This window comes from Sinocyclocheilus rhinocerous, unplaced genomic scaffold, assembly GCF_001515625.1.
Source record: "Sinocyclocheilus rhinocerous isolate Xijiao unplaced genomic scaffold, SAMN03320098_v1.1 scaffold2252, whole genome shotgun sequence".
Lineage (NCBI taxonomy): Eukaryota > Metazoa > Chordata > Actinopteri > Cypriniformes > Cyprinidae > Sinocyclocheilus > Sinocyclocheilus rhinocerous.
Genome location: NW_015650091.1, coordinates 112,761 through 132,379, shown reverse-complemented (window position 1 = coordinate 132,379; position 19,619 = coordinate 112,761). Strand labels below are relative to the sequence as shown.

General features: G+C 36.8%; 1 protein-coding gene across 1 annotated transcript in view; it reads left to right on the top strand.

Moving 5' to 3' along the window:
* The window catches only part of ctnna2 (catenin (cadherin-associated protein), alpha 2), a 468,558-nt gene that overhangs the window by 423,957 nt on the left and 24,982 nt on the right, over window positions 1-19,619 (top strand). The window contains exon 10 of the mRNA XM_016516505.1: window positions 18,109-18,201. Within this exon, the coding sequence (XP_016371991.1) occupies window positions 18,109-18,201 (93 nt within the window). The remainder of the gene's footprint in view (window positions 1-18,108; window positions 18,202-19,619) is intronic.

The window sequence follows — 19,619 nt, the reverse complement described above, 5'->3', positions numbered from 1 at the left end:
GAATGCCTAAATGACAAATGGGTCACAAAGAGTCCATTTTAATGAAGGGGTGATGCAAAGCACTTCATGTAATACACAGGGCTGCATTTACGACTAGGTTTGCATTTGAATTCCACACACTGCGTGAGAAAAAAAAATCCTTAAATCTAAAAACATGTGTGTTTTACCGGATCTGACAGGAAATATTTGGGAAATATTTGAAAACAATCACTAAAATTTCATTCTCTAGTGGTAAAGAAATTATCTCAGCTTAGGCCAAAACCCCCACCTATTTACTTTGCAGAGGTCAACACATTACAATTTTTCTTAGGTCTGTCGCTTTAGGCTACATACTGTAAAAATTTCTTCATTACCAAGGTTCGTGTACCTGTAATCCCATTACAGGTATGAAGGAATTTATGGACATTTTTTGCCATTTAAAAGAAAGAAGGAAGCTGTTATTGAAAATTAGAAGTAATGGTAGAGCGTGCTGAATTTATACTACGTAATCCACAGCTGTTAGATGGGCTTCTGAAGTAAGAATACGTATAAATCTGAACAAAGAAAGATGAGTCTACTTTGTGTGTATACTGTATATATATAAATCAAAATCTCTCCTCCAGGAATTTATTAGTCTTACCATCTGTACAAAAAAAGCTACACATATTGTGAATCAGCTTATTTTTTTACAGTCTTCTGGATTTTTATGTGTTCTGAGACTGTATATAAATTATGTGCAATCAGCAACCGCACATTTCATCTGCAGGATGAAATCAATAAAGGAGGGAGACATATTCTATAATATTAAGAAAAGAAAGGTGGTAGGCACTACACATACCAAAATGTTCAACTCAGTAATAGGAAACTGTACTGATATGTAGGGGAAGAAGTGAGAAAGATGAGATTTTTTATTCTCACTCAAATTGTTCTTATACAATTTGATTCTATGGCTCAAATAGACAGCCATCTTCATCTAACAGCAATTAAAATCTAAATGAAAATGAATTGGATGCACAATCAATGATGCTATTTGATTGTAAAAGAAAAGCACCTTTCAAATATTTAACTCAGGGGATTTGGTGACCCAGGGCAATTGTTAACTTGTTGTCCATTTAATGGACTAATTAGATGTCAACAGTGTTGATGTATTGCTATGTTAGCTCTTAAGAGATCTGTGAGCTCCTTTGGGATTGTTATGTATATAACTAAGCAAATGCTTTGTTCCAAAATCAAGCTGCCTATACGAAGGCAGTTTCTTTTAACGAATCATATGCACTTCGTACGCGAAGGCTATTCCAAATGGTAGCCATCTTATTTGTGCTAAGCAGTGGTTTCGTATACCCACTTCTAAATCCCCTCTGATGCGTTTCATAGTGTCCTGCATTTGCCAAATCATGACAGTCCAGTACATGAGTAACTGATCCAATCGCATGTGAATAAATGCAAATATTACCTAAAAACAGCCATTAAAGAGAGTCGGATTTCCATCCAAAGTTGCAAATTTTACTTTTGCACAAAATTGGAATATCACAATAAAACATTTGCAAATAAGCACCATTTCCATCCAACGAGGCAAAGAGAACAAAATAATCACTTCCTGTTAAACTGGCACTAAATATCACTAAGAAAAGTAGAAGCCACTGAATATAATAATTTTCATATAGGCTATAATAAATTATTTGCGCCTCAGAGCGAGCAGACGAAACACAATAAATGCGGTCATTGCTTTCGGAGGTGGATGCTGCTGTTTGGGAACGCAGTCATGTAAGACAGTTCTGGGAGACAATTATACAGAAATACTTTGACGACAGACTTTGCCCGGGCATTTACGAATGACCATAACAACATTTCAGATGCTATGCAACAAGATCAGTCCACTGGTTAGTCAGATAATGCCATGCCATAGCGCAAAGTCACATGAATTTTTGATGTGCATAGAGGAATTTGTTCGCAAAATGTGTTTCCATCTCCCATTATTCTCTTTAACCCTTTTTCACACAAGTCAAAAACCACCTCAAGCGAGCATAAAACTTTTTTTGTGAATTAAGGGATTTTTTTTTTCTAAATTGGCCGTTTCCATCATTCGGTTCTGATGCAATACTTCAAAAAGCACATAAAAACATGGTGATGGAAACATAGCTAGTGATGCAGTCAGGACCGAGGCGTAAACATTCTCATGCAGTGTGTGTTTCATTCATACTCAAAGCCAGAGTGTGTTCTCGTGCAGAAAGTCCAAAACGGACTCATAGAAGTAATAACATTTTTTTTTTTTTTTGAAGTAATAACTTATGACATGCAGGAAATCCCTAATATGGATAAAGGTATCCAGCTATCGCTGTAGACAAAACAGTCTCTGCTGTAGCTAAGCTGAATAAAATTAAACATTTTGACTAATGAAACGTGAAGACAGCAAAAACACGTGTGTGTTTTTCAAGTCATCTCCAAGTAATAAAAAGCATCCGAATAATGCAGTGCTTTGTAGTATATAAACAAATCATAAATGTCATTAGGAAAATATAGGAAAAATATTATAGAATACAAATTATTGGTTACTGTCCAGTAGAGAGAATATGAGATAAGAAAATAATAATAATAACAACAACAACGATAATAATAATAAAACCTGTTAGTCTAAACCAATTAGACAAAAAAAGTTGTATCATTATATTTTACATTTCTGTCCCCCTCACTTCTGAAATGATGACTACGCCCCTGTGTCAGGGCTCGAAATTATCATTTGCCTGTCACTGTATGTCATTGGAGAAACAGTCAGTCAGTCACACACAAGAGTAGAGCTGTACAAATTGGATAAATTGAAAATCACAGTTTTTTTAGGTTTTAAATAGAGATCATGATTCTCCCACGATTCTGAACAGACAACTAAACCAAATAGCATGTAATTTAATAGAGGTTCTGACAAAATGTTAATTACTGCAGTGGTTTAATTTTTTTATTTATTTATACAAATTTATTATATATATTGGGGGCATAAATTAAGAGTGTACCCACTTCTCCTGGCACCACTACACCACTGGTGCACTGTACAAAGATACTTTGTTTTAGCAAAATTCAAAATTAGCATTGCATGTATCCTACATGGAGTCCTACAATGACATTGACTCCTCAGTGGGGGAAAAAATAATACAATTGTAAGATGGTGGATAAGATGAGAGAATAATGTCAATAAAAGTACTTCAGTGTAATTAAAAATTGATTATTTTACCTAATATCTCTGTGTGCTGTACTTATATGCTTATTAGAGCACCACACTTAGCTTAGCAACACGCTAACGTCAAACTCTATTGAAATCAAATGTGAGCTGAGTCTCCCATGCAGAACACTTGTGTGTGTGTGTGCGTGGCGTGCTTGTGTAGAGGGTTCTAAATCGGTCACTTACATCCGATGTATGCAGCACGGCAGGTTTTGTAATGGACCTTACACCCAGAAGAAAAAAGGCTATGCAAAAATGAATGTCAGAACTTCCTAATTAATGTCATTATATTTTGATACCATTCCAAAAAAAAAAAAATCTGCTTTTTAGATCCATGGTAACTGCCCAGCATGTAATTCTGTGCTTTCAGTCTCTTTCTCTTACGCTCACTCCCTGGCCTTTCATTTTCTCACACCCACCCCCTTGTTCACACCACCTAATGGACAACGTGTGAATGTAAAGTACATCCGTTGACGTGTAACATTAGCAATTTCCGAACACAATCTGGACAATCTGCTCTGATTTAAAACACTTTGCCTTAATGTGCCTCTTAGAAACCTCTTATGGTCTGAAAGCATGGACCATTTTCAAATTAATTAAATAACCAGGGAAAGACACAAAAGCATTGTGAGCTCAATAAAACAATCCAGTCATGTTAAATGTACGTTAATATACCTATACCTTGTTTGTATTGCACTGAGAGATAGTAAAGGAAAAAAGAGACCTTTCTTGTTTCTTGTAGACTCAGAGGAGTAGCAGACTCAAATTGGCTGTGGGAGTCTTGAAATGATCAATACATTAAGGTTATCAGCATAGGCTTTTGCACCAAACTCAAGGAAGCCCCACTGCACAACCATGCAAAGATTGAGAGAGGACGTCGCCCATTAGCTGTGAAGATGGATAACATCTCATCATGTTATTTGTCGATGGAAATAAATAAATATTCAGCCGATGTTTACCATGCTATTGATTGGGCTGTTGTACATTGGTAACATTTGAAAATGATCAGTCAATCTCACTGACGAAACCAGAAATCTCTAAGTGGGTGGACTGTAAAAAAGATTGGACTAAATTTCATCATAAATATTATGTACCCCTTAACCTTTGAGACAATATTTGCTCATTTTATATCTGTTCAAGATTTTGATCCTGCAGCTCCCTACAAAGTTGTCAGACCAAATACTGGGCCAGCTGTGTGTGTGTGTGTGTGTGACCTTGTTCCTAGTCTGTCTGATTATTCTCACAAAATTATTTAAATTATTATAGGAATGCCTTTAATAATTTCAGTGGTCTGGACCATTAATGTTAGCTTTTGAATATGGAATGTTGTAGCAAAGCTAAAGGAGGTTGTGCTTTACTGGAAATGCTGGAACAGTGTGTGAAGAGCATGAGCCTCCCAAGTCTACTGCAGGTGAGGAGATCAGTAATTGCCTTTCTTCACACTGGCAACACACAAACACACACTCACACAGCCCTCTTTGCAGCTCATGCAGACAGAGCTGTTGAGAGACAGCCAGCAGTTGATTGGCACCGTCTCAGTCTCAAGCTTTGCTCGTTTTTCACACTCAGGTAGCAAAGAGGAGCTATCCAAAACCTGCAACTGCCACAGTTTACCCAAGAAAAAACCCTGCAAGATATCTTTCTCTTTCTGCTTCAGCGCGCCTACCCCTCAAATCCTCATCCGAGAGCTTTTCACTTGCCTGGATCTGAAATGCAGTCTATCAGAAGGTTATCTCTGGCCCCCTTTACTCCTGGCATTAACATGCATTTCGTATCTGGATAGTGTCTGGATATTTTTGGCTGGATTGCATTTATACTTGTACATTCTGACGCGTTCTCTGATGTGACAGAAAATGACAGTTTTATTACAACATGTATAGGCTTTCTTTATCTACAGAATTAAAAAAAATATTAGTGGATAATTCAAAAAATGCTTTTTGCTAGTATGAGAAGATATTGCTGTACCTGGTCTATTGTGTTTTTCTACTTTAGAAACATTCCCACAGTAAAGGATGAAAATACAGATTAGAAGTGAAGATTGGGTTAGAAAATGCCATTTTAAAGTACCCCTGTGAAAACAGACCAGGAAAGAAATGTGAGTGAGGATTTGGGAAGAAAAACAAAAGATTCCAAGCAGTTTCCAGGGTAATAATTCATTGGATGTTGTTCATTACATGGGGTGACCAGATCGCAAGATGTGCCTGTTTTGTTTTTCACATTACGAGAGAAGAATATAAAGAAAAAGCCAAGAGCCCACATAAACCCACAGGCATAAAAGAGCTTTTGCTACAGAAGTTCTTGTGATGTCATTGTTAAATAAATAAATTCAAATAAAATAAATTGCAAATACATTTATTTCAGATATTTCCGAATTTAATATGGTGAAATGCTATCCAATCGTGATCTGATCACTGAAATCGCATGTTAATGCAGAGTGCAAAGGGGTCTCTCTATCTCTCCGTCTCCCACAATCTGTGCTCTGTTTTGCACTCAGCAAGCGTTCTCTCCAGCCAAACAGTTTTAAATGCATTGTTTATCTCCAAACAGTTTTAAATGGTGGCCCTGGAGTATTCTTAAATATACAGAGATATTACAAAGAACAAGCTTGGCTCCATTTTCATAATTGGGCTTCGCTGCCAAGCACAACTGCTTGGCTTGCACCCTCACAAGGAGAGATCGATAGTTCAGTGAAAGCTGAAAGCTGCCCGCTTACACTTTGGGAAGTTGGGGAGTCACACAGTGCCTTCCAAGTTTCTCAAGCTTTTTATGTTGAAGACCTATTATCTACTCCGATTTAAAGGCATGTCGGGATCCGAGTGCAAGATGTGAGAGTAACATCAATCAATCCAAATGTTCTCTGTGGGCGCATAAGTCTGTGAGAGCTGACCCCTGATTTGATGCAGAGCAGCCCGCACAGCCTTGAGCTGAACTGGAAGTCACTTTTCACACTGAGCAGAGATCTTTTGGTAATGATTTAGCTAGGACTTCAGTAGGGCATCTCTGAGTGCCACCGCAGCTGGGTGGCAATGAACCACCTGGCCCATACCGCTCTATCACCCTCTCGGGCATCCGTCCTTCTCAGTTCCCCACCCCTGAATACATCAGCATCGTCCGATTGGACGGCATCTCCGCCATTGCCCTCGGTGATTAAAGTCGCCACCCTTCCCCTTGCCTATCCACTTGTACAAAGTCAAGCATGTCCACTCAGCTTTACGGATTGTTTATATTACTTTCAATTACCTTCCCATGTCCCACACTGAAGTCAGTAAATTTTTATATGCTGGAAATTACTCTCCAAGCACCCATCTCCACCATAACTGCCAGTACCCATACAGAAGCTCTCCATGTCACGGCAAATAAATCACATTTAGAATTCATCAAAATAATTTAGAGTTTATTAGAGTTTATATGCCAATCCGAGCTGTGCTTTGGGCCTCGACTTTTTATTCGTAGCGGTCGCTTGTCAGTTGTTAAACTCATTAATAAAGCCAAAAATCACACAGCATTGCAACTAAATTAAATTTCACAGCGCTGGCTCTTCTCCATGAAATGTGACTCATATGAACCCTTAAAATAGTCTTCTGAAATTGTTTGATGTTATCTTGGGTGGCTGCGCACTTGTGATATTTTCTCTAGATTCTAATGTGAAAGAGGCTAAATATAGCTATGTTGAATATTTGGATCATAAGAAATGTACTCGCCAAACACATGGATATACATTTGTGAAACTGATATGATGGATATGAAATAAAGTTATATTTTAATGTTTATGATATGCACTTACACCAGACTTATGCATTTGATATAAATGAGAACCTTGTACAGTTCTAAAGTATGCAATTTAATAGACATTGTCATTAATGGACATAAACCACTTTTTCTTTGAATTGTCAGCAAAAATAACTAGCGTGTGTACAGTACACATGTACTTTGATATAAAATTCCTCCCACTTCCAGTAGATATTTAAATGTCCTTTGTATATAATGTTTTCTTATTACCCTCTCAATGTTTCAAATTAAAAAAAGAAAAAGAAGAAAGAAAGTAAGTAAGAAAGAAAGAAAGAAAGAAAGAATGAATGAATGAATAAACTAAGAGAAGAAGAGTCTGATATAAAACCACACTGGCTGCAATCACAAGAATAGCAATCAATATCTAATCTAGCCCAAATCAGTCCTGACGCAACAGAACTAAATGCAAATGCAGTAGGAAACAAATGAAAAAGACACGAGGGGTTTACTTTATTGCAGTCAATAGATGTCCCTGCAAGAAGTAAGAAGGATTTGCTGAGTGTGCATGGTGTATGAAATGCTTGAATCATATGTAGTAAATCAGTTCAACAGGGAAATATTTATGACTAATTATAACTGGTTATGATTAATAATAAATATTTAGATTATATCTTCGAATTAACTGTAGCAGAATCAATATTACAATTATTTGATCTGTCCGTCCACCGAGCAGACAATATAATCATTTATCAATTCAAGGAACGATTATTTTCCTGACCAAGGAAGAATAACTGTCCTTCTTTATGCAGTGCTAGCAGTAATTTAGCAAAATGTAGCAAGGGTTCACACATTCATTGACTTCGAATTGTGAGCAGCAAACAGAGACAATCAGTTGTGAATATAAGGGATTTAATAAATGAAACTATATCTAACATATAACAAACTAAGCAAAACACATATATACAGAATGAAGCAAAGTAAGAAAAAGAGAGAGAAAAGAAAAGGATGGCAGTATTTCACATCAATTTTAGACACAACCTTTGAGAAACATCAGAGAATCAAAAATCACCTTAAAAGGGGCTGAAACTTAAACACGCATCTAAATAATTGTAAACGGTTACTTGCATTGGCTTCGATTGCTGAACAAGAGTCCTGATGAGGTAGACAACGGAGGTCTTTGATGAGTTCGTTAGGAGTGAGCTGGAAGTTTTACTTCTGGTTCTTCTGAAGAAGGAAAAGTCCACAGCGACTAAAGTTACTTGAAGATAAAAACTGCCGGAAAATAAAAACTCAAGAGGAAAAATCTTGAGAGTCTTGGAAAAGTGTCGTCTCAAACGAAGAGGGTTTCTGAGCAAAGATTATTTCGGGCTAATGCCTTTTGAGGGCTTGTATTCACACCCCCTTTTAGGTGGAATGGCCAATCAGAGGCACGAATTTTGAGCGGGAGAAACTTTCTTTGTCTCTTGTTTATGGCCCATTTGCATGTTTATTGCTGGTCTGGAAGATCGATATAAACGTAAAGTCTGTGACCAGGACTGTAATTTATATGCAAATGTCAAAGGCTAAAAGGGTCTCTTAAGCCATAAAACCCCAAAGATCATGCATGATTCTACGCAGATGCTACAATAACAAGAAAATTTGTATATTGAAGGAACAGTTGGGTTTTTTTTGTTTTTTTTGTTTTGTTTTGTTTTGTTTTTTTGACGCTGAAAGTCAATGGGCAAAAAGTTGTTTTGACTTTCATTGTATGGACAAAAACAGCTTCCAAGAAGAAGAAAGAAACTTATAATATAACTAAAATAGATCTGGAACGACAAGAGGGAGACTAAGGGATAACAGAATTTTTTATTTTTGGATTATTTATCCCTTTAAGTTTAAATTAGTTTTATTATAATTTTTGTTTGTGTCAGTGGTTGGTCTTACCGATGGCAAATGTCATTCACTTTGTAAGCACTATAAGCCAACAATGGCAGGCATTGCTCCTTTCCTGAAATAAGAAGAAAAGTAATCAACATGGCTTTCGACAGGCTTTCTCTTTTCATTTGGTTGGCTCTCCTTTATTTGCCTCAATTCAGGCTTTGTTTATCAACTGGCTGATTGTGAGGCACTTAATTATGCCACACTCCAAACTGCAGGTTTCCCAGGCAATAAGCTCCTTGGCACAGTGACTTAGTTGAGGAAAGTGGTGTGGATGCTCACTGACTTCTTAAGCAAGGCCTGTGACTCGCATGATTAAGGTTACAGTCTCTGGAGACAAATAAGACTCAACCTGGGATGATGTGTGTGTGCGCTCCTCCGTGGTGGTTGAAGGCATTTTTGATAGTTGTTACAGTGTCCAAGGTTTAAATTGAAGAAGCTTATCACTAACTCCTGTATTTCCTAGTGAAGTTGTTTTTTTTAGATTTTCCAGCTAGCATCAGCAGAAAGAACAGCAAGGTGTTATTCTGTTAATGGGCAGAAATGTATAAGTACCTAGCTATTTTCCAATACATTGGGACTAATATAACACATTTTCATGTTTTTGTTCAAAATAGTGCTTTTATTTTCAGTGTTACAGATTGCACATTTATTGCAGTTTATACGTTGATCATGGGGGGGGGGGACCTAGTTTGATATCATATTTTTTTTTATAACACTTACAAAAAGTGCAATGTTTTAAGGTGTGTACTATGCAGTGCCATCATACAGTATGTAAGTAAAACTAAAACTAAAAAAAGTTCAAATTTCATAAATCAGTTAATTTATAAAAACTATATAGACATTAAAAAAAATAACTTATACAAATGACTAAAACTTTAACTAAAATAAAGCTAAATGAAAATGGAAAATATAAACCATAAACCACTCCAAAATATTAATAAAAACTATAACATTATCTAAATTATACTAAAATAGTAATTGTACTATTAATTTATTATTAGTAGTAGTAGTAATACTAGTATCTAGTACATTGTTATGTAAAGTATGTAATACAATATTTTATTTCGAAGTACCATGATATTCCCATATGACACCGCTATTTAAAATGTTTTTGCTTGATATACATGAAAAAAATGTAAACATACAGAGATCATATCAAATTGAACATAATGATAACATCCTTCAAAATAGTATTTTCAACAGGGAAGTCCCTGTTTATGAGGATGATGAAACCAACAATAGCAGCAGCAATGCTAACATCAACAATATTGTTCATAAAAATGACTAAAGTACCAGTGGTATTTCTACTAATAAAAGATTAAATAGACCAGGAACAGTATTTTAAAAGCATATGTAACCCTTTCCTTAACCCTAGGGGTTAATTTAATTATTTATCTAACATGAATCCTGGATTCCCGGCAGTTGGATGGTGAATTAGGCCGGTAGTTTATTTTTTTTGTATTTACAAACAATAAATTGTAAAATGAATTTTCCTCCTGTACCAATTTTACTAAATTTACTAAAGATCAATTAAACAATTCTTATTTGAAATTCCCCAAAAATCAGTAACTTCATAAATGAATGAACTTGCCAGACTTAATGGAATATCAAAGTACAAATGTTAAAGAGAAAAAAGAATAACAAAGATTTATTTGTACATTAATGTAATAACTCCCTTTTTTTAAAGAAAACAGTAAATGAAGAAACCAGTAACAACCCTTTTGTTTTTTTAAAGAAAGCGGATAAACAATTCTCTCTTATGATATGCAAGTTGCTTCTTTTCTTTAAAAAAAAAAAATATATATAAACCTCTTTTGTAGTCTCAGAACGGTTCTTGTTCGTTCACACTTATTACACTCTCTTTCTTAGCCTTAGCTTTGTTCCTTTTTTAGAATACTATAACTCAATCGAGATATGTATAACGTCAATTTAGAACCCTATTCTAGTAAAACACTCCGTTTCCTCCAGAACCACGTAATACAATAGGCTAATGAAAAACAAAAATATATCTTTCAAGTTCAGTTAAACAGTTGAGAAAACTTGATGAAACACACGATCAGTCCGGTTTCACACGCGATTCCGAAGTTCACCACAAAATGTCTGATAGCTTCATAACACAGTTTTTGTTCATAAAGGCAATTGTCTCTATTGCCGCTAAGCCATCATCACACACGGTTTAACTAAGTGATGACTCACAGGATCACGGAAAACAAAACAAAAGAATAAGATGCACTTTAAATAAGAACAGAAAATAAAACAAGTGTCGTCACTCTACACTTTGGGCCTTATATTTCAACGAATACAGTAGTCTCCAAAAGGATGATGCACTTTTTTCATAGAGACAACATATCTTGCTGGCAGCACTCTCTCACCATGTGCGATACCTCTCCTTCCTCATTACGTGACTCACGTTATGACACAACGTCAAGCTCAACAGTCACTGGCTTACAATAGTACACCTGTATTGAACACACTTTCTCATTGGATATAAGCAAAACATAATTGTTGCATCATATTTCGAAATAATAAAGAAAAAGAAAATACTGTAAAATAAATGTTTATACTTTGTATTATTTCTGACACAAAGCATATTAAACACAAGGTATATTTTAGGAGTCCCTACACATACTATATATTTAATGTTGTATTTAAGGAGCGAGATCAAGGTTTGTCCTAGACTGTAATGGAATATCAAAGTACAAATGTTAAAGAGAAAAAAGAATAACAAAGATTTATTTGTACATTAATGTAATAACTCCCTTTTTTTAAAGAAAACAGTAAATGAAGAAACCAGTAACAACCCTTTTGTTTTTTTAAAGAAAGCGGATAAACAATTCTCTCTTATGATATGCAAGTTGCTTCTTTTCTTTAAAAAAAAAAAATATATATAAACCTCTTTTGTAGTCTCAGAACGGTTCTTGTTCGTTCACACTTATTACACTCTCTTTCTTAGCCTTAGCTTTGTTCCTTTTTTAGAATACTATAACTCAATCGAGATATGTATAACTTCTGACACAAAGCATATTAAACACAAGGTATATTTTAGGAGTCCCTACACATACTATATATTTAATGTTGTATTTAAGGAGCGAGATCAAGGTTTGTCCTAGACTGTTAATGGTGATTTTCCAAGATTCTCTTTTTATATTTTAGACTTGCTTTAAATGGCTCCTCAAAAGCCATTAACTTACACTTTGCTGAAATGTACCCATGCATACACTGAACCCTTCATTTTCACCAAGGCTAAACCTCTGAAGGGGCTGGGACAGTTAGGAATAGTATTTGCAACAGAGAAGTTCCAACAACAATAGCAGCAGCAATGCTAACAACCTCAACAATATCATTCATAATAATGACAGTACCAGTGGTATTTCTATTAATATCAGATGAAATAGACCAGGAACATGCATAATATTTATTTAATGTAGTATTTATGGAGAGAGATCAAGGTTTGTCCTAGACTGTTAATGGTGATTTTCCATTAATCTCTTTTTAGATCTTAGACTTGCTTTAAATGGCCCCTGAAAAGCTATTAACTTACACTTTGCTGAAATGTACCCATGCATACACTGAACCCTTCATTTTCACCAAGGCTAAACCTCTGAAGGGGCTGGGACAGTTTTTCATATTGACCTTCATGCCAGATCTCATTATCTCCACATGATGTCTATTTATGACAACCCCATACATCAAATTCAGGCCTCTTAGCGCAACTTTGGTGACAGTTAACGTTTCACTGAGGTAGTTTGGAGCCTTCTAGCTCTAATGGGGACTTTTCAGGTTCTCAAAAAGAAAACCTGACAGAGAGAAGAGTGGTAGAAGAGAAGAACCTGAGGGGAAAAAAGGCTGTTGGCCGACCTGCTCTAGACCGCAGCCCTGTGACCCAGTTGAGCATGCTAGCTGGAGGCGTTTAGTGTAGCATACTGGCTAAGGACAGGTAGATTCTAATAATATAGCTCCATTGAGGGAGCCAGGCTTCCACAGCTTGTCACAGGCCCACCAGCTTTGACTCTATTACACTCTTCCACGTTGGGCAGAAGTGTCAGTGTAAGAAGCCAGAAAGGCTAATTCACTTCCTCGAGATGTCAAATGAGAAGATGTGCTGTGTTATTAGGACATTTCTCAGCCACATTCCATCCGTTACATTTGAATGTACAATCCAGTGACTATAGGCTTATTGTTGAACTTTTTTTTTCTTTTTTTTTTGTTTATTATGATGATCGGAGAAATGTTATAGTGCTTTCATGATAAAAAGGTGATCTAAATTAGGAATATCTGTTTACAGCTCTGATCCCTGTAGCGGAACCGTGGTACTGCCATGGTATCAGAAGGTAAAACCATAGTACACAGTACAAAAAAGGTTCTTTATGGAATCTATGGTTCTATGAAGAACCTTTAACATCATTTCCATTGAACAAAAGGTTTTTTACAGTGGAAAGATGTTCTTTAGATTATTAAAATGTGAATGTAAACTGTTTACTGAAAGGTTCTTTTGGGAACCCAAAATTAGTCTCCTATGGAACTGCTGAGTAAACCCCCTTTCGGAACCTTTATTTTTAAGAGTGTACTTTGATGTATACTTTGATACTGAATTATTGCCATAAAGGTGTGGTCACACAAGGTCAAATAAGGAGTATTGTCTATTGCTAATAATGTAGCAATGGACTGTATGAAGCACAGCGCACAAAAGTCACCAAACCAAGAAGCTTTTTGTTGGTCAGTGTGACGAATTTGCATGACCAACTGAACATAATGTGAAAACTGTGTACAGAAATCTTTCAGCCTCATGCGAAATTCCCATTCGTTTAGATTCCTATTGAAACTTCACCTTTGAAAATGGTAATTGTGACTGCACCTTAATACTCACCAAGCATTGAGAGCAAAGGGAATGATGGAGGGGGAGCGGAAACAAATTCACTCACTCAAACTCGTATCATCTGCACAAACTCCGCTGCAAAATGTGTGTGACGTAGCATGTATTCTAAACTCAGAGTCACAACTCGACAAGTCCAGCACTTTTGTGTTTTTCCTGTAACTTTGCATTTAAATCAGTGTGTAAACTTGTGCGTGCCTTTCCAACTTTCCCTGTAGACACGTCAGGGGTCATCAGGTTTCAAACATGTGGGACTTTACTGTTGAGGTTTGTTGCTAGCTCTCGCACAGTCACGCTTAGTGACCTGTGTTTGTTCCCCCCCACCCAGTGGGCCGTTCTGCTTCATGCATGCTGACAGGCTGATTTATTTGCACTCTGACCAGGGTACGGTTGGGGAATAGGGGGAAGCACTCAGGCTAGCACCTTCTTGTGCCCCACTCTTAACTGATTCTCTTCTGACATCAACTCTCTCTTAGATTCTATCCGTGAGCACTGCAGCCTGCAGAAGAGACGCACTCACTCAATTTTTCACTTTCCAGACAAAAATGCAATAAACAATACCTATATTTTGACAGGAATTTTTCCAACAAGAAGTGCTGAGGTGTCTGAAATAATGATTTAATGTCCACAAAGAGAGGAGGCAGTGACTCTGTTCCATGAGCTAGTCATCTGCATTCGTACTGTATGTTGAAACCTTAATGGAACCTCATAAAGACCGATTTGAAATGTTCTACATATCAAATAACTCTTTGTGCCATACTAATGCTCCTAATGTGTGGTGCACAGAAGCCTTGACCTGAACTTGATTCCGACAGTGTTTGCTACTATAATGCAACACTCGTATGCATTAAAAACACACTGCACCCACAAAATTGGAGAAAATCAGTTTGGTTGAACTGTTTATTTTTTATTTTTTTTATTATTGATATTTGTATTAAAATAATTACAAGTACATTTATAATTAATATTTCTATCACTTTGTTTATTTTTTATTAATATTGTGAATTAACGTATTTTCATGGGATTATCATTTTTATTAGGTTTGTTTTCATTCTGTTTAACTTTACTTTTATTTCAGTTTTAATTTTAGTAACTGAAATTTACACTTATTTCAGTTAGTTGCCAAGGTTACAGAATTGTTCGTTTAATATTTCTATTTTAGTTAAGATTTATTTAAATTGACACAATTCAATTGACACAACTGAGTATTCATTTTAGTTTTTAATTAACATTAACTATACTTTTTTCTGGTATTGCCTTCTCCTCAGTGGGTACATGTTATGCTGCTTTTGAATATGCCAAAATATAGCTAATATAGGCAGTTTACGTTTTGAAACAAACATGTTTGGAACATTCATTCATTAATTCATTCATCTTCTTCTTCTATGTATCGAATATGTAGTATTTCCTTCATTTTATTTATTATTTTATTTATTTAATTAAAGAACTATTCAAGGGTAAGGCTGATACTCTGAATGTGGCTGTCCAAATGAAACGCTCAGAAATCAATAGTTCTTTAATAAAGGTCTAACTAGACAACACATAATGGTCAGTCAGAGAGACTACACGGTTATGATGCTGTCTCTTTCTCTGAAATAATCGAACATGCAATGCACACGCACACACACTCTTATCTCAACCTAGCATGAAACTCATGAATATTATTTTGACATCCTTGGCTACCTAACAGGGGCCTTTTCTTTGAGAAAATAAAAAGGATTCACAAAGGAGGAGTGGTTCTTTAGATAATTGCAATTAGTATTTTTGGCCGGACATTGTGTCTTGGCTGGGATCCAGCTCTGAGAATTGAGTGCTGGAGCATCGGCCAGTTCTGGCTGCCGTCCAGGAGCTGCTGCTGGTTTGACTGTGTGTTCAGACCATGAAGGACTAGTGAGGATCAAGGGAAGCAACAGCCCAACTACATGACAGGATATCATTTCCTGCAAACGCTGTGAGTCTTACACTGCCATCCTGGTGTATAAAACAACCCCCTACCTTCCCATCCGGTCTTTTATGCTGCTGTCTCATGCCCCTTTTTCTACCGACAAGGTGGTGGAACTGGTGCCCACTTCCATTTAGGCCTGACTCCACCTCTAAATTGCAAGGTGGACCTGGCAGTGGGAAACCATGGGTATGGACGGAAAAAAAATAAATAAAAAAAAAAATTACAAAAGCTGTCTCTAGGGAGGTATTTTTCAAAAGGTACAAATATGTATACTTTTGTTATTAATATGTACACTTTAGGTACAAAAATGTGCCTTCGGGGTACTAATATACTCCCGTCAGGAGTAAATATGGAACAAAGGTGTACTTTTTGAATGGGTACTTCAGTACTTTTTAAGAGAACGACTTATTAAGGTGGGATCATGTCAGTGGAAAAGAGTCTCTCTTCTCTCATATTAGGGTGGGAATTTTAGGCATCACATGAATCAGAGAGTTTCATTCAATTCAGTTCCAAAACACAAGCTTCCAAGCATGTGGTACATTGTGTCTCTCTAATGGGATCTGTAAACACATGTTGCCTCTATGCTGCATTAAAAAATAATTATTAATAATTATGATTTGATGAATTTTTGTGAATCAATCAAGAATCATCTGAGAAAGAATCTTGATGCATCAATGAATCCTTTTTTTTTCTTTTTTTTCCCCCCACTGGTACTCTTATGCACACATCATCATTTGCAACCCTCAAGCATTTCAGTCTTTACACTTTTAGCAGCAGCTAAACACACACACACATGCAAGCACACACTTGAACGCAAGAGCGATCCATCAAAGCATTCAGAGCTGTCAGGGGTAAACAGGAGAAAAGGGCTGTAAGCAAGAATCTTCTAACACAAATTTGATTTGCCGCGATTTACCTTTTAAAAAAAAGAAGAGACGCCCGCTGATACGGCTTCAGTCATATTGCATTTGCCAGCAGGCATATGTCAGTTTAGCGCCGTCAAAATCCTTACTCGTGGCTGCTGTGTAATCTGATTTACCAGCAGAGGACGAGATGCTTGTAACACCAATTCTGGAGTGTTATCAAAACAGGACTGACACGCCTATTAGCGCCTTTCATCGAGGTCTGACGTGTCACCAAATTATACACTTTCTGAGTAATATTCCGATGTTTTCTGTCGGATCCGACATTTTTGGCAGCAGGGGAGGGGGAGGCAGCCAGGTTTTTAGCGTCCGATCTGGCCAGCGCTCCTTGCGCAGATGCTTTTCTTATGATGGAAGCGAGCAAACACGAGAGAGAGAGACCTTTTCTCATCACACACGTGTATTCACATGTATGCACCGATCCGGCGTTGCCAGATGCACTGCATGATGGGTAACCTGAGGGTTGCAGGCAGGCAGAAATTAGACAAGGAGGTATTGCACATAGAGGAGCCATCTGCTAGTTTAATTACACTTTTTCTCTCTCTTTTTTTTTTTTCTAGGTAGACTGGCCTAATGATTTACATGTGCATGTGAAGTTCAGTAATGAACCCTGGTTATTCCACCAACGTGCTTGTGGTGGAAATTTCAGATGGAAAAATGACTACTTTTATGAGTGAATAACAGAACTGTGGCAACCTCCAATTAGGACCCCTCTCCGTGTCCACTGACATTTTCGGGGTAATTGTGTTTTCGAGATGGGAGCCTCTATGGCGCACACGAACGAACCACAGTCCTTCTGTTGCTTCAGAGGAGAACATGAAGAGGCAACCTCTAATATGTCCAGGAGATTGGCTGGTAAAAATTCAAATTGCAGTGTGTGTGATGTCAATTATTCAAATAGAAGCTATTTTTAAAATATTAAAAGAGAGAGCAAGGCGAGATGATTTGGGGCCGGGGGAGCATAGGGGATGAGGGACCCACAAATCATGTTCTTCACGCTGGGAAATAACAAATACCAATCTAACACTTGAATGAGCCCTAACTCTCTGTACATATTTTGCCCTGACATTGCCTTCTCAAGCCAAGCATTAAATCCTTATCCATTGCACACAGCACTGATAGCTTAAAACATGAACAGCAAAACGGACTGTGTGTTTGTATATGTGTGCACTCAGCTCGGGTGCTTTATTTGTCCATGTCCAAATGCTAGTTTAACCTGCCTGATTTACAGAAAACTGGCAACCAGAACCGCAAGGTCACTTGGGCAAAAAGCACTAATGACTTGTTTAAGACTTGAATCTTAAAGCTGAGGACTTGCAACTCGACTTGGACTTGCCTGTCTTGACTCGGGACTTGACTTGGGACTTGTCTGTCTTGACTCGGGACTTGACTCGAGACTTGAATGCAAAGACTCGAGACTTAATTGTGACTTGCAAAACAATGACTTGGTCCCACCTCTGCTTTATACTGTAACCTCGATGTACAAATGACCCCCTAATATATCGCTCTCTCACTCTTTTTTTTTTAGGTGGCCAACCTCGCCTGTTCCATCTCCAACAACGAGGAGGGTGTGAAGTTAGTGCGCATGGCTGCTACACAGATCGATAGCCTGTGTCCTCAGGTAAACGGCCTGAACCTTTGCTATCCATCCACTATTCAGTTTTCTATAACCTCTTGCAGAAGTTTTATATGGTGCTGACAAATAGTAATTCACTAAACACATTGTGCCACTTATTCACTATAATGCACCTTATTTGCAATACTATTTATTCCATATAGCACTATTTGCCTGTCGCAACTACCATTGCACTATTACCAGCCACGGAAAGCACAGAATTTCCTTTAGAAGAGATGCTGGTGTATATTTTTTATTGATGATGGCAGCAGTTATTCCTCAAATGATGGAGAAGAGCATAGCCAGGCCCATCATATTTATTAAAATATGACTCACATTAGATTTTTTTTCAGCTATTCAAAGTTAACATGAAAAGCTGTTCGTAACCCATTCAGAAAAAAATGTGAGGAATCAGTCAAAGGAAAAATCTATTGGAAACATAAAAAGGCTTGGTTAACGTTTCACCATTTTTCTAAGAAACAACATGCACAGTGATAATAATTTGGGGGAATGTGTATTATAAATGGTATAAGAATAGTATGGTCTATTCAAAATGTCAGCATGAAATGGCATTGGCAATTTCTTTTATTTTTTTTTATGTGTTTATGAGAAATGTAGAGCAATTATTTTATCCATTGAGAATTGATTGAATTGTGAAAAGTTGTCTCCAAAGTGAAGAGACTAATGAAAAAAAAAAAAAAGAGGAAAATAAATCTTGGTGACTTCAGCAAAGTTGAGGCATTCAGAAATCTCTTTGGAGTAACGTGCACTTATCAATTCTTCATAATAAGTGTCAGAAAGTAATCTGAACTGGCCATGGAAATTGGTTATGTGTAATGTTGGACTGGAATTAGAGGTTCCAGTATAATTCCAGTACATTATCACAGCAATTCCTTCTAACAGATCTCACATTCTGACTCAAATAAAGTGACCCCCTGCAAGTGTAGCTACCCTTGAAAATGCTGGAAGTAATTGTGAGTTGTGTTTTCTCTCAGCAGTGTAAATGACTACACTGTAAAAAATCAGAAGTTGAGCAAACTTAAAATTTTAAGGCAACCAGCTTCAGCAGATTTTTGAGTTTACTCAACTTAAAGGCCAATTAGTTGTACAAACTTTTGTGCATGTTTAATCAACATAATATATTAAGTCAAGCAAACTTTTAGTTAAACTTCCGATTTTGTGTTTAGTTGGCTAGAAATATGGAGTTTTTATCATTTAGAAATTTAAGTTTACAAAACTTGATAGTTGAAGTCGCTGTAAAAAAGCAAAAGTTGAGAAAACTTAAAGGTTTAAGGCAACCAGCTTCAGCATTTTTTTGAGTTTTCTCAACTTTTGATTTTTTACAGTGCAGCTTCAGGACTTAAGATTTACTCAACATGAGTTTTAAGTTCAGCACAGAACTGTCAATCCAATATGAGTGAATG